This window comes from Clarias gariepinus, chromosome 18, assembly GCF_024256425.1.
Source record: "Clarias gariepinus isolate MV-2021 ecotype Netherlands chromosome 18, CGAR_prim_01v2, whole genome shotgun sequence".
In the NCBI taxonomy this organism is placed as follows: Eukaryota; Metazoa; Chordata; class Actinopteri; order Siluriformes; family Clariidae; genus Clarias; species Clarias gariepinus.
Genome location: NC_071117.1, coordinates 24926714 through 24943218, shown reverse-complemented (window position 1 = coordinate 24943218; position 16505 = coordinate 24926714). Strand labels below are relative to the sequence as shown.

At 39.3% G+C, this 16505-nt stretch overlaps 1 protein-coding gene across 1 annotated transcript; it reads right to left on the bottom strand.

Annotated features, from left to right (window-relative positions):
- Nucleotides 1-315: 315 nt before the first annotated feature.
- efnb2b (ephrin-B2b) lies at nucleotides 316-14940 on the bottom strand. The gene is made up of 5 exons (XM_053477227.1): nucleotides 14423-14940; nucleotides 10030-10319; nucleotides 4930-5022; nucleotides 3771-3869; nucleotides 316-2962 (listed from the first exon to the last, which is right to left on the bottom strand). The coding sequence occupies exons 1-5, from the start codon at nucleotides 14530-14532 to the stop codon at nucleotides 2598-2600; spliced, it is 957 nt and encodes a 318-aa protein (XP_053333202.1). The 5' UTR covers nucleotides 14533-14940; the 3' UTR covers nucleotides 316-2597.
- Nucleotides 14941-16505: the final 1565 nt, after the last annotated feature.

Genomic DNA, 16505 nt, shown 5'->3' with positions numbered 1-16505 from the left:
GAGCTAGCATATCTCTTAAAGTAGCGCTTAACACATGAAATAAACAGATTACCTGAGGTAAATTTAGAGCAGTAATTTTCCATTCATAGTTAAAGTGAAAAGCTAGAACTTTAGCTGAATTCTTTTATCATGACTTATTAACAGCATTAGTATTAGAGAATTAATGATTGTCAACGCTAGGTTAATGTGATGTAAGGTGTAGTATGTAATTGATTTTAATTTTAATGGAATAATTAATTTAAAATAAAAAGGTGTAAATGTGCGGATGATAAAACACACAGACTTATCATAATATTTTAACCCGAACCACTTTGCCATCAGCTTTATTTTATTATTTTATTTTTTTGTTTTAAACAAAGCTCCTTTTAGAAGCAGCACCATCATGAATCTATTCAATCGAACAATCATAATTCATTCAGCTGCAGTGGAACATTTTCTCAGTGCGTGAGCAATGAAATGACATCGGGACAAAATTCCAAACTTTCATAAATCAGTGACATCAACACCCCAGGTCTGGGATGGAAATAAGAAACAATCCTTTTTATGGATCTATAGAAAAAACATAACTTAAGACATAATTTATTACAACAAAAAAAAGAGAGAGAGAGAAACCCTTTAGGTAGTATTTACATTTCTGGGTAAACAAAGAAGACATGTCTTTTCTGAACTGATTAAGAACATGACAAGACGCCAGAGGCAGCAAGATCCAGAACCACATGCAGTCTAAGGATCGTGCTAAATGTGTCAAGACAACCTGATGCAGAAACAACATATGGAGGAGAACCAGCAGGAACCTGATATGCATTATGGGATGTAGAAAACATTTCACCCGCAGCCTTACCATCAACATGCTTCTGCCGGCGTCCAAATTTATGACTCAATCTTCAGCTGACGCTGCTTTACCAGACAACCAAACTGGCTGGTGATGCAAATTCAATAAGACTTAAAGGGTCTCGTTTTTCCTGAACATTCAAGCATTGTTGTGGGTGTACACGCCAAAAGATCTGCTCCCATAACCTTCCGCTTCTTCAAATGTCAAATATAATACTGTCCCATAAAGAACTAAGTTTTAAGGTTCTGGTTCTGGTAAGAGATGTTGATAATAGCCTGAAGGAGGTTTAATTGAGAAAAATCTTTTCTCAGGGCAGAAAAGCAAGGCTAGTTCTCCAAAAAAGGTAATATTTTAGCATGATCCTGATGTTTAGCCCAGAAAAGGTTTAAGGCAACATTTTTAGTCATTGTTTGGTCAAATCTTTTAACGTGATGTAGTTCTAAACAAAACAAGTTTAGTGATTTTCCGAATTACTGTTGTTATTACCGGTGATATTTTTTTCCCTCATTCATAGTTAAATTTCTTTTAATGAAAAAAGACCAATAGTTTAAGTTAAAACCTAAAACACACTATCAAAATAAGAAATCTATTTTGTTGCCTCAACCTTTGGTGATCATCTGGTGGGATCTTTTATTTATTCATTCATTTATTCAGTCATTCTGAGGATTTATTTTCTATAAGGTTAGCTTTGTGGCTTGCTCAACTTGCTTGGAAGATTTTCAAATCAAACTTGAGGGCGGGGGAGGAAAAAAACAAGACATTTTCTTCACGGGATGTAGCCAAACATCACAAGATGTTTAGAGTTGAGTAACGATCAATGCATGTGGAATGAAAAATTGCGATAATAGTTCGCGTGACAGGAATTTGCAAGGTAAAAATGTTCTAGTTAGGTTTTTGCTGAGAAACAAAAGTATTTAACTTTCTATAGAGTTCTTCCATTTGTTCCTCGGGAGGATTTCCTTACTAAAAACAATCCAGTGAGGATCCTCCTGAAACCTCTAGAAGTAAAAACTGCAGAAACACTTGCATAACTAGCAGTGCGGATAGATTGTTTTTAACAAAAAGGATGACAAAAAAAACACCTCAATTTCTGCATTGTTTCCATTTCATTGGTTGTTGCAGATGCCCAATCATAATTCTTTCTGCCCTGAGAACAATTTTGGATAAGTAAACCTAAACCTTCTATGAATAGGTAATGATTATGTGGCTTTAAAGTTTTTTGCCCTGAAGCAGTAATTTATTTATTTATTTTTTTAGGATGTAAATCTGTGGATTATTTTTAAAAAACATCTATACGTCAGTGCGGGTTTGGCTCCGTTTTCTTTCCCTGAGCGAAACGCCGTCATGAATCGATACTGTAGCACCTCCGTCTGCCATAATGAATTAAAGCGCTGACTTGAGAGCGGAGAGAAAGTCCTCGCTTCGTTCCAAGAGTCATTTGTCTCTGATTCGCTGGTGTGAGCCAGGAGCATGTTTCTTTTCTACAGCCAGGCTGAAACTTGAGCACAAGCTCTCAGTCGACACTTTCAGCCTCAAAGCTTTTGCTCCCTGACTGATACAAATCACACGGCGTCCATGTTTTAGAAGCCGTAATTCCCCGACCCAGATGTCGAGTCGGACCATTCTGGGGCTTTTGGGGGCTCCTGAACGGTTCTCGGCTTCATTCCACGAGTCATTTATCTCTGTATCATTTATTCTGAGCAATCAAGCTCTCAATTGAGACCTTCTTTTTAGTCTTGGATGAGGCTCAAAGGTTCTGATTATTTCAGACTTTGTAATAAACATTGGCTGGGTTCTGGGGCTCCATTTCCTGAACGATGTAAACCGGGTGGCCGTAATCCCCGCTCACCTTCTCGTAATGGGGGCAGTAGTAGCTGTCGGAGGCTCGCAGCGGGAAGATGATGTCGCTGCGCTCCGACCCGTTGTTGTTGTTGCTGCGTTTGGGGATGGGGTGCAGTGCAAGAGGGGCTGAACACTGCGCAGAGTTCTTGCGGCGACGCCGGCGTGCCAGCAACACCAGCGCCACGATGATGAGAACAACCAAGACGAAGGCTCCCGAGGCCACGCCGGTGAACAGGGCTACCTCAGAGCCGGACACGCCCATTGACTCACCATTTTTTCCGTCTTGTTCTGGGGGCAGAAAAAGGAGTTTGTCAATGTACAGCCATGTGCATGAATAAAATAAATAAATCGGCTGTTATGGACAAATCATAGATTGTGGTTTTCGTGGTAGAATGACTTTCGGTTGTTACTGCGTAATACCACAGCTCAGCTTACGAGGCATTTAATCTTTATGTTCTGTTTAGGATTGTTTTTTATACACTTGGGCATTTTTCCAGTATGACACTTTGCACATTAGGTTCATATTTTCCAGTTCTGTAGTTAGAGCGGGTAATACGGGGCTCTCAAGTAATGCAACGAAAAAAACATTTGCAATATCCCTTGAAGAACGCTAGTGCGAATCTGAGAAGAGTGGACTGAGGGGTGGCCAAGAGGTGGGCGGCATGGCATACACTGTCCCCTGCCAATCATACATACAACAGCCAATCAGGAGTGTGCATGTGAACTCACGTACAGTATCCGACCCTCTTCCCCTTTCTGCCTTGTCTTTTAGATTTCTTACACTTTTCGCTACACGTTTTCTCGTTTTCTACGTCTGACACCCTCTTCTCTTTTTCCACTCTTGACCAGCTCGGTCATCATTGATGTAAAAAGATTACTTCCAAATCATTTAAAAAACATATGTTAATATTAAATATAGATGCTCTTGACGGTTTAGGGAGAAACAAAAGTCCCTCAGGGTTTCATTTCCGTCAGTACTGTTTGTATCGAATGCTGTTTTAAAATCAATATCCTGTCACGATAGCTATTAAGTCTGCGTCCTCTGGGCAGGAGGTCAGGGTTATGAAGCTGAACTGAGACGCGCGGTCGTACGTACCGGATTTGCTGAGCATGTCGTTGTCTTTGCTCGATGTGCTCTGGTGGTCGCTGTCGAATGATTTGGGAAGTTCTTTCGCTGAGACTGTGTCACTGGGACCTGAAGAAAAGCACAAACACACAGATTAAAATTTATGAACACGACAAACTGCCTCAATAAAGATGTTGCAATAACTGCTGTAGTGAGAAGAAGATCTAAACACTAAACGAATAAAAGACGTCAGTCATGCTGTATTTCTCTCCGCGGCGCTTTGGAAGTGAGCGGAGCTGGAGGTTCCAGGACGAGGGGGAGAGATGTAATGAATTGGCTTAAAAGAGGAGGAAGAGGACAGACGGCGCAGCTACAGGAGGCGACTACACATGACATTTCAATTACACGCTGAGAGCCGGGTTACGCACACACACACACACACACACACACAGTGTGCATGAACGAGAGACAGAAGTGGTGATCGCTGATGAACTATGAGATAATATGAGCTATTGTTCACAGTGATGCACCACTTCGTGACTGCACTGTACAACAGTGTGTGTGTGTGTGTGTGTGTGTGTGTGTGTGTGTGTGTGTGTGTCGGGCCTGGACACAAATACCCTGGGGCTTGTTGCGCAAAAAAGCTCTACTTGTCTATCTGCATTTCCACGTCTTTGTCTTACTGTACATTCTTGTGTCTGATTCACTTCCCTCCCTTTTCTGCTTCTCTCTCTTTCTATCTTTCACTTGTTGTCCTTTGCTTTTTTTCATTAGTTTTTTCATCAGTCTTGTTTTCTTACTGTCTCACCCTCTCTGTCCTTATCTCCTGTGCTATCTTTCTTCTAGTTTCTCGATTTCACTTTATCAGCCTCTCGTTTCTCAAGATTTATGACTCAAAGATGCTTTATAACATGACAAATTTTTTATATTTTTAGATAAATATCTATATTCATATTGGCAAGGCTCCTTCCATCGTGCTTACATCTTCTTCCCGTTCTTTTTTATCTCTTTCTTTCTTTCTTTCTTTCTTTCCTCCTTATTCTTCCATCTTGTATCTTTGGTTTTACCCTCATTTCTCCTTTTCTGGTCTTGTCACTTTCTTATCCCACCTTTTTTGCTTTCTTTTCCATAATAAACCATCAATTTTCCTCTTTGAGGACAGGTTTGAGACGTGACACGTGACACTCACTTTGTCCCACTCGGAGCACCAGCTTCATGGATTTGGTTTTGCACACGCCGCCCTCCATGTTGTCCAGACCTTCTAACGTGCTGTTCGACGTAGCTGGAGGAGAAAAGAAAGGAGAAATGACATGAGAAACGATTACGAGCAGGAAGATAAACTGGTCGCCCTGTTCTTTCCAGCCAGTGTGTGTGTGTGTGAGAGAGAGAGAGAGAGCCAGCAAGCTAAACTGGTGGCCGTGTTCTGCACTGGGAATGAGCTTGGTGATGTATAGGAAAGCAAATTCGCTTTGCTCAGCAGGCTTTCTAAAACTGTGTGTGTGTGTGTGTGTGTGTGTGTGTGTGTGTGTGTGTGTGTGTGAAGGGCATGGCAGGGAAGAGACTCCCCCGGAGCTTTTCAGGAACCTGTGTTTGTTGTGTTATAAAAAATCATTAAAGCATACCCGGAAAGAGACCTGCGAAACACACACACACACACACACACACACACACACACACACACACACACACACACACACACACTTACACACAGCAGTGATCAGGTTGTTTGATGAAGTGTAAAACTGTTTCACTGTTGTGTTTGTCATGCTGTTTCTTGTGATTTAGAGAGAGAGAAAGAGAGAGAGAGAGAGAGAGAGAGAGAGAGGTGAAAGAATTCCAAGAAAAAAAAGTGGAAAATGGAGTGAGAGAAAAATAGAAAGAATCAAACAAACAAAGACATTTGATAAAAAATACAGGGAGAAATAGAGTAAGCAAACAATAGAAAGAACAAGAAAAAGAATAAAGGGTGAGAGAAAGGAAATAAAATAAAGAAAATAATGGGAGAGAAAGTGAGATGAAGGAGTGGGATGAATAGAAAATTTTATTTGCAAGAAAAGAAAGAAAAATGACAGAGGAAACAGAGAAAAAAGAAAAGTGGGACGGAATCAGAAATCAGTCAAAAAGAAAGGAAAGAATTAAGAGATATATTAATAAATAAGGGAAAGAGAAAAAATAGAAATAAAAGAGAAGAGACGAGACGAAAAGAGACAAGAAGAGAAGAGAAGAGAAGAGAAGAGAAGAGAAGAGAAGAGAAGAGTTTTCACCCAACATGCCCCACTTTGCTATGAGCAATCTCACTTTTGTGTTCATGTGACCCTTCTGCCTGAGCGATGGCACTCCCACACACAAACACACACACACACACACACACACACACACACACACACACACACAAAGGGCCTCAGGCTGTGCAGTCAGCCGCAAAGTCACTGAGCTCGCAATGCAGCTGCCACACACACACACACACACACACACACACACACACACACACACTCGAAGGATAACACACAAAGCACACTAATGTACTCATTCTGAATCACACACACACACACACACACACTCAACCACTGTACAAACATCTTGTAGCACACACTCGGTCAGAGGCACGTGTTGTCGTATACACACACAAGCTGGAAACGTGTAATTAGACACACATTCCAGAGGTAAAGGCTCATTTAGACTAAACACATGTAGCCATGATTGCAGCCGCAGCATCCTGCGCAAAACTGCAGCTACTCGCACACACACACACACACACACACACGCACACACACCTCCTGTACACAAGCAAGCACAAAACATGACAACTTGACAATAGACACAACACACACACTCACCTTACCTCATTCAAGTACCCAAACCCATACACACCTCACACACACACACACACACCTCCTGAACACAAACAAGCACAGAGCATGATAACACGACTGTACACACTCACATTAGCTCATTCAAGTACCCAGTCTCCTGTATATATATAGACACACAGACACACACACACACACAGACACCACAAACCACGCAGTAGAAACCAGATATCATAGAAAGAAAGAAAGAAAGAAAGAATTATTAGAGATACTGCTATTGACAGAGAGAGTGACAAACTAAAAGAAATAGAGAGAAAAAACAGAAAAGATGAAGAAGTAACTACTTTTAGCCCGATTATAATTCTTAGCTATGAACAATTTACTGCATTTATAAACGCTTCTAAACACTCGGCTGTGCTGACGCTGTCCAAAAACACTTCCCACCTGGGGATCTAGCACATCCATGCACACACACCCATTCCCGAATCACTTATCACTCACATCCTCTCTCTCACACACACACACACACACACACACACACACATCAGAACCATTTAGGTCAGATATCCCCGGCCTGAGGCCGAGTGCTGAGCTGCCTAAAAAGATCTCGTCAATGTGACCTGGAGATTTGGAGCGTGCAAATGTTTCCTTTCAGGGTGAGACAGCATCAGGGCGGACATGCGCTGTTTCTCAAACAGCACAAAAACAAAAAAGAACAATCAACAAAATCCAGGCTTCCAAAACGGAGGAGCGTAGGAGAAGTGAAAAAAAAAAGAAGAAGTGGACTTTCTCAAAGTTTGAAATGTTTAACGGGCAGAACTTCTGCGTCTGCCTTTTTTTTGTTTTACCCCAGTCAAAATCGTGACCATATCGTAAACTATGGCGAAGGTTTACTCAGTGATCGTGATGTGGAGCTTCTTTGATGCACCATGCTATGCATTTCACTACCACCCAGATGTTTCCCATAACTATGCTAATCATCATAATCATTATAATTACCCTGATTGCTGTTCTTTGTAAAAGCTTAATGCAGCCAAGCAGCTTTGGCAAGCCTGGACTGAATTCATCGTTGGACAGAATTGGCTAAATTGCTAGCATGCTCATGGAAGAACGACAAACCTTGAATACCTGCTAACGTAAATGTTAGTATGCGCCAGATCGAATTGAGCTGAACTGAATTAAAAGGTGGGACGATTATTAACGTGCTTAGAGAAGATGCTCAAGCCTTGCACACGTGCTAACATAAATATTAGCATGCTTGTCAATGGCTCCTCTTACGCAGGAATAGAAAGTAAGCCTGGGATTAATTTAAGTGCACTCAGAGCCAGAAACAGGATGAACCCATCCTTGGATATGTCTGCGGGAAAAGAGCGGTGTGGCGTGTTATGATCCTGATGATGCTCCTCAACCCGCGGTGTTTATCAGCTAAGAACTGAAGAACAAGTCACCCATGACTTCTACTGCAATTCAAACTGACACAAACCTGAAGCAGCTTTTGTATTTTGGCTCGCAGAGACTGGTGTGGGTGTGTGATGTACAGATTTAGGCTAATTAAATTGAAGCCTCTTTTTGTTACTCTTTTAATGTAATGTAATTTAAGGCCATTAGGACAGCAATTATTGCCTGGTGCTAATGTTGTTGTCTCTGAAATGAAGAAGCTTCTGTCACATAGGGAAATGGTTTAAATATATTATAAATTACTTAATAATAAAGAAAATTAAGTAGCGTGGCAAAAGGGGGAAAACGTTTATATACATAAAAATGGAGTGAAGAAGTGGGGAAGGATGAGATAAAAACATCCATTATGGGAAGAAAATCTACGATTGTAAAAATCTAGCAAGTAAACATATAACAAAGTCAGGAAAGATTAGTTAACAATCTAACATGGTTAGTAAAGCTGAGGGAAACCATCTAACAAATGATGTATTGCTGAGCAAAGAGGACAGCTGAGGACAGCGGAGTTAAAAAATCTAACAACATTTGTGAAGTTTAAGTGAAATATCCACCCAAGTATGCAATGCTAGGACAAACCATCTAAAAAGTGATGAAAAGTTGAGGTGTAACGTCTAAGAAAGTGAGGAAAGCTCATGTGTATTATGTAGGAAAGTGAGGAAATTTAATTTCAAACATCTAAGAAGCTGAGTAAAGTTGAGGAAAGACACTTTAGAAATAAAATTCAAAATTAAGAAGAAAAAAAACACAGAAAAAAAAGGGAAAACCTGAGACGATAATCTAACTGATAGGAAAGCAAGGCGAATAAATAAAAAATCCAGTCAAAGCTGCGGTAAAATATTTGCAACACTTTAATGCATATCTACTGAATATTAATAGATTATTTTTTCATGACGGTAACCTCTTCTCCAGGTAATCCAAAGACATGAGTATTTTTGCCAGTGAAACAATGTAAATGAATACCTCTGGTGCATCCAGCATTACAGGGCTAACATATTTAAAACCTCGAGGGGAGAAAACAAAGATTTAAAAACTTTCTGGGGCCTTAAATTAATTCAATTAAATGTAAGACTTGTGTAAGACGCCGCACATACCCTGTAATCAGATGCGTTTGACTTGCTACGAACAGATGATGTGATAGTCTACGCCTTGTAGGAACTTGAGGCCCCACAGGGCTGAACAAAAATTCCAGACTGAGCCACGGATTATTTTGCTAAGTGTGCACAGAGCCAGAAATGCAGCATGAAGCCATTCTTCAAGAAAGAAACAGTCAAGACATCTAGAGAATCAACCTAAATTGTGTTACAACCTTGAAGATGCTTCTCCACTCATCCGAACGTTTTCTGATGAACCCACGACTATCTGATGAATAGCAGATGGCCGGTGAAACGTCTCCAAGATTAAAGAACACATCCAATCATTTTGTCGTGTTGCTACTAGACATTTAAAACAGTCTGGATGACTAAAAACCTAGCCATACAAAAGAAACGCTGGATCGCAAATCATCAGATTTGTTAGACGTAGGTCTAATCAGGCACATTTGGCTTGTTACGCATGGATGATGTGGTGGTCTTCAGCTTGGAGGAAATCAAGGCCCCACAGGTTGGGGCTCAACAGAAATACCAGGCTGAGCCTTGGATTATTTTGCTAAGTGCACTCAGGGCCAGAACCACAGGATGAAGCCATCTGGAGCACCATACCCATTCAAACTAAAGGGGCACACACATGCTCCCTCAAATTTTTCAAGCTTGATTCACTGCTAGACCCAGTGTGCAATCATTGTAATAAATAGTCTTATTACTTGCCCATGTTTTATTATAATTAATAGACACAACTATTACAACAAAATAAAATCACCACTTGAACTGAAGTAAATTAGCATGTAAAACACTGAGCTAACCTGTATTCAGTTAGTCACCTAGATCAACCTCTAAACACCACAGATCATTCCTAATTGCCAACCTGCAGGCAACATCTTAGGCTAGAATTGATGTTTTAAGCAAATCAGCAAATAAAACAATACTTACAGATGACATAGTAGTCTTCGCCTTTGAGGAATTCAAGGCCCCATAGGTTAGGGCTGAACTCCTGGAACTTAAAGGTGAACTTGACGTCTTGGTCGGGCTTGTCACAGTTCAGCAACGTCACGTTGCCCTTTGCCACCGAGCAGCTCTCGAGCTGTTTCTGTGAGACCAGGTGCACGCGGAAATATTCCATACGGGTGTTTGCGCTCTGACCCGGCCTGAGTCGGGGACACACGATGTCCATTTTGTCCCCAATCTGAGGATACAAGGTGATGCCTTTCCCGGGCACAAACCTGGAAAATGACAATAACTCATCATGATGCCATCACTTTTCTATTAAAATATGTAGGTGATCATTATTTCTAGGAGTTTTACCACTTAAAGTTAAAGGGTCTAAAGTAAATGACTGTCACATCTTGGGTAAAATTGTCAATAATTTTAGAATGCTACCAATATGAATGCTGCAAGTGAATATCCCCCTTGGGAAACAGTCACTTGTCTGGAAATTTCACTTTCTCTGGAATCGAAATTTGGCATCGGTCAATTAGCACTCCATTTTCTTATTCAGTCCTCCCCAGGCCATGTGTCTGTATCTACTCCAAGCACTAAACAACTGCCAGGGAAAAACCAAGACGACAAACTACAAGTGACGTTAGCTTGCGTATAGTTTGTGTCAGCACTAACCACAATTTGTGCCTGCATTTTCCTGGAAGGGAACTCTTAGAAACGACACAAGATGATGCAGATAGGAGAACAAATATTAACAAGAACCAAGGACAATTTTCCCAAAAACCCTGGTGTAACCAAGGCAAAACTAATTCGCCTTGGACCAGAATGATGCAACAAGTTTCTGTATACAATTTCAAAACTGTGTAGGTGGAAGAAAAAAAAATCTCCTCTTTCTACCAGTCCACCAAAGGGATTGAGCTAAATCAGCTGTGTAACTACAAGTATCCCAACTGAGGATAAATGAATGTTCTAGATAAACAAGAATACAGGAGTGGGTTCTAGAGTTGATACTGACATGCAGCTTAAGAGATCTGGGAGACGTCATTACATTTATCATCGAACTGCTAAACCACTCTTGAGAAATCTGACTCCAATTAGAATAGACCTGATCAATTAGATCAGTTAGGCAGGAATGCAAATAAGTTTGAATAATGTAGTCCTGTCCAAACACTGGGCTTTAAAGAACAGCTTTGGTACACTCTGATTAGAATGCTTAACCCGAATCCACTCAAGGCACTGACCCTCGAGGTTGTTACGAGCTAGTGGTTTCAAACAAAGCAAGCCAGCTTTTGTTTTACTCCAGGAGGAAGTCTGGTGTTGTAAACCAGCCAGCAAATTATGCCACGCAATTTCCCTCCTCTGATTCAGACTTTTTGTGCTAAACCGAATTAGAAAGTGGTCATATAACAATTATAGAAAAGCTTCAGAAACGGGTGAATTTGCAATCCTATAAATCCTTTGGGGTCGCCTTTGCTTTCTCGCGTTCTCTTATTAAATAGCGTGCAACCCATTAACATTCCTTTCTTCTCGGATTCGCAGGTGTGGATTGCACCCTAAACGTTTCCATGTAGCAAACGTGACACAAGAGTGCACCCATATGCCGTGCAGACATCTGTTTCCTTTTTGATGGCATTTCCTAGACTAAAGAGAACGATTAGCTTCGAGCTTAATTCAGCCGGGGTGATTCAGCCGCTTACTGCTTAAACCGATGGTTTTGATTTTATGCAATGAGGGCGCAAGATGTACTTCACTAGTGTGTTTGCTTATACCGTCATGTGTTTTTAATTGATTGGGCTGTTCTTTCTACTTTAATCAACACATGATATTGTTCGTATCGGCATTGTCAATTATATTGCCGTTCCCTTTGTGTTCTTTTTAGGGGTAGACTATATTTAGAACCTTAAGGGGGTTTTGTTTTGTTTTCATCTATAACCGTACAACTGAATGTTTCAAGCCAGAGACAAGTAAAAATCCTTTAAGAAAACGTTCCAGTCAGCAATAAATAAAAAAAGAATAAAAATTTATATTTTGGACAAAATCGACAGCGCATGCTATGTGTCACAAACTATATTTCCCTGATTTGATTCTTTTTTTGTTGTTGTTGATTGGATTGATTGGTCTTTTACCAATTGGTTAAAATAAAATATACATTTAAAAATATAATTTAAAAAGGTTTTTTTTTTTATTGACTAGGGGTGAGTAATGACTGGAACATTAGATTGTGATATTTATATAAATGATAATTATACATGATACTTATCATAATATATAGTTTTGTTTACCTTGTTTAACAAAGACAAACAATTATACTGTATGTACATTTTGAAAAATTAAGAAAGGTATCATTTTTAGTCTGTTGTATTCTGTGTATTGTACTGTACTGCCATTTATGTTTTATGTGTCTTATATGTATATTTGGTAGGGGGGGTTAAATTGTAACCCACTGCAGACGTGTTAAAAAAAGATTCCAAACCTGTCATAAGCTATTTTTTATACATTTTAAGAGCCCATAAAACAAACAAGGTAGACAGACTTCCACTTTTTAAGGACCACGTGCATCCTCGTAAAACCATCAGGAGCTGGAAACACATACACACACAAAAACTGGCTGGTTTTTCTCTCCTGAGGGTCCCTGGGAAGTCAGGAAGCGTTAGCGCCCCTCCTTCACCCCCCTGCGGCTTTAATCCTAACTGCGCTATACAGACCTGACGATGTGGAGAAGGAGGGGGGGAAGGGGGAGTTGGTGGTGGAAGGATTGATCTCTGAACCTTGAGAGGCTTTTGTCTCCAAAGCCCCATGATAAAAGAGTTCCTGGAGCTCATGAAAACAGAATGCAGGGATTTTCGGGGGGTTTACTTTAATAACAAAATTTTATCCCAATCTTAAGCCGGGTTAGTCCCATCCCTTTCGTCCTTACTTTTTTTTGACAGCCTAATTACCGGAAAATAAATTAATCCAAAAAATCTACGCAGCAGGATTTCTCTGGCTAATAAAAACGCTTATTTTAATCCGGACTTAAATATGGATTCAGTTTAGGGGCCCAAATGGAACGCTTGCAGCCACCTCCAAGGGTTTTTTTACACTGTGACCAAACATTGCCAGAAGAATGGAGAAAGTAACTACTGAAACCTTTATTTGGCCTCATAATGACGCGTCGTAAAAGTGTCGTAAAAACGAAACAGTCGCAGTATTTTTCTACACTCGACACCTAGGGATATTTCACTTGATGGAGCAAACAGATGGCTAGAATTATAGGACTGCCTTCTCCACGAAGGACACATGCCATGCCACCTTCCAATTCGCCCAAAAGAAGGAACCTGAGCAGACAGCTGTCCTTATGTGGCCTTCCGAATTGGACACTGCTTACCAAGGCAGCCAAATGGAAGGCGCAAAGTGCCAATATTAAGGAGCACCCGTGATATGAATGTCTTGTAACCAAATACTGGCCGACTCATTAAGCATTATTTGTGGTCTTAAAGTCATTTATGACATAAGGGATTGATTGTAAATCAATATGATTCAATTTCTGGTGTGAGTCTAGAAAAATCATCATACGATTTCATAAATATTTTGTACCATATATAAAACGTTCTGATGGATTCCATTCAAAGAAATATTGTGCCTTCTTGACTAGTGTCTTCAACAGGCATTTGCAAGAGGGAAAAAAATTCCAATACATTTTCAAGCATCCATGAGAACGACACACTGCATGTTGAACATCGCAACAAATAATCGACCACCATACTAAATTTCATATAACTACACCTGGTAATTCTTAATTAATTTTTAAAACCTAGTTGAGATGAAGGTTGATATAAACCAGAATATTTGTGTTTAAACTGTATTAAAGAAATGTCTCCATCACTTTATTTAAATTTTATAAATCTTTAACTGATGTTATATTCTTCTCAGTAGGTGACACTTTATGAATTTTACTATATAAAAAGGGATTCAAAATCATTGAATGTTTAAAGTATTTTAGTTAATAATACCCACTCACCGCCACAAAAACTGTCTTTGCAAAACAATCTGATATTTTAAACTACTCATGACAGGAATATCATATACATATGTATCATTAATCTTATTATAGTGCATCCGAAAGCTTCCTAATGCATGTACATTGGTATAAATAATGATATATGACAAATATTTTAGTGCTACAGTTTTGTGGGTTAGATTTACTTAATACATATTATTGGACATTTTTGTTAGTCCCACAGTGAAAAAAATACAAATGCATCTGAATTCACTGAATTATTATTATTATTATTATTATCTATTATTATTATGAACTTGTGCCCATGCTATAATCAGGTTAACTTTGGGTATATATCCTTATTATATATTTGTTATGCTATTGAAATTAAACCGGATTAATACTCACTTTGTGTTTGAAGTGTTCCAGTAAATGGAATCTAAAACCGTGGACACTGAGAGTTTCAGTCGGCACACGGAGAGAAACAGCGCGAGCAGAGTTTTCCACATCAGATCCATGACGGTGTGAAACGGGATTACAAGTCAATCCCGGGATTATCAACCTGACAAGTCAATAAATAAGTGTAATCTCCAAATCAGGAGCTGAACTCGGATTATTTCAGATAATCAATAAACAAACAACGAACAAAAAAACAGATGACAGACTCCGACAGATTCCCTTCTTGCTTCTTTTATCCAGTTTGTTTCCTCTTTATAAATAATTCTGTAAATAATCCGGTGCTGGTCCGATTCGCTTTTCAGAGCATCTTCGGCCGCGTCAAAAATAATGCAGTAACTGTTTTTTCTGACATGATCAAAACAGACCAGTATAAATCAGCGACCGTGCCGAAAATCTTCGTTTTGTGGCAGGACACACTGTAGTACAGAGCAGTTCACACCACCGCCCTAGAGAGCGCTTTTAACTGAGCCGGAGTCTGTACGCGCTGAGACACTGGCATAGACACGCCCACTGGAACGGCCCATTGATTTTTTTTTATGGGCGGGGTTTATTCGGTCCTAACTTGCATATGACATGTAATGCAATATGTTTATGTTACATCTATCTATCTATCTATCTATCATGGATTTATTTTCTACTTTGCCTCCTTCTCCGTCCCTTTCTCTTTTAATCTTTCTTTTTTTGATTTGACCTTTTTCCACTAATTATCTATATATCCACCTATCTATTTATCAATCTATGTATTTATCTTGAATTCTATTTTGCGCCTATCGCTCTGGAATAGACTCAATCTGTACTCAACAGACCACAAGACATTTTTCCATTGCTCCAAAGCCCAAATTTTATGCTCTCTAGAAAATTTAAGTCTTTTTCTAGTTAGTCTCACAGACAAGTGGTTTTCTTATATGGACACAGCTGTTTAGTCCCAATCTTGAGAATGGCTATTTGGTCATTATCAAAGGTCATTACCATACTCAAGTACAGAGCTGTCGTTTCTACTGTTCAATTTTTACAATGCAACTTTACCAAACATTTAACTCAATTACGATCACTGATTTTTATTTTCTGACCACATTTCTGCAAGTTGACAGTTTAGCACTACCCGTTTGAATTATAAGACTTCCTTACTTTGTTCCTTATCTGTCCATTTTTTTTGTTTTTTGTTTTTCTTTCTTTCTTGGATTTTATGTTTCTTTTGACTATCTATTTATCGATCGATCTATCTACCTATCTATCTATCTTTCTATGTATCCCTTCTGTTGATCATTTGTTTTATTTTCTCCTTTTTATTCTTTCTTTTTTCTATTATTTACACTATTTTCTATTATTTTGTTAAATGTTTTTGTCCATTTTTCTTTCTTTCTTTCTTTCTTTCTTTCTTTCTTTCTTTCTTTTTTTTCTATTTATTCAATTTTTGTTTCTATTTCAGTTTATTGTTGTTTTTTCCTTTACCTTTACTCAGTATATATATATATATATATATATATATATATATATATATATATGGATGCACAGATTGACTTACACTCACTGTGCACTTTATTAGGAACACTGTCCTGATACTAGATAGGTCATTTATTTGTCCTAAGACAGCATTATTTCTTTGGACGTGGATTCACCAGTATGTAGGAAACAATTTATCGAGATTTGGCCATGTTGAGATCACTGTGTCACACAATTCTTGCAGGTTTTTCATGCTCCAATTCTATTACATCCTAAAGGTGCTCTATTAGATTCAGATCTGGTGAGTGGGAAGGCCACTGGAGAACACTGAACTCATTGTTACGTTCATGAAACCAGTTTCAGACGGCTTTTACTTTATGACATGGCGCATTATCGTGCTGGACCATGAAGGGATGCACAGGGTCAGCAACTACACTCAAACAGGCCGTGGCATTCAAGCGTGCACGCGAGCTGGCATCCATAAGTTCTTCATTTTCTGTGGTTGTGTATAGTATATGTGCATGCATGTGAAATCGTTTAAATGCCACACTGAATACCATTTTCTTTTATTTTTCCACAGAATTCATGA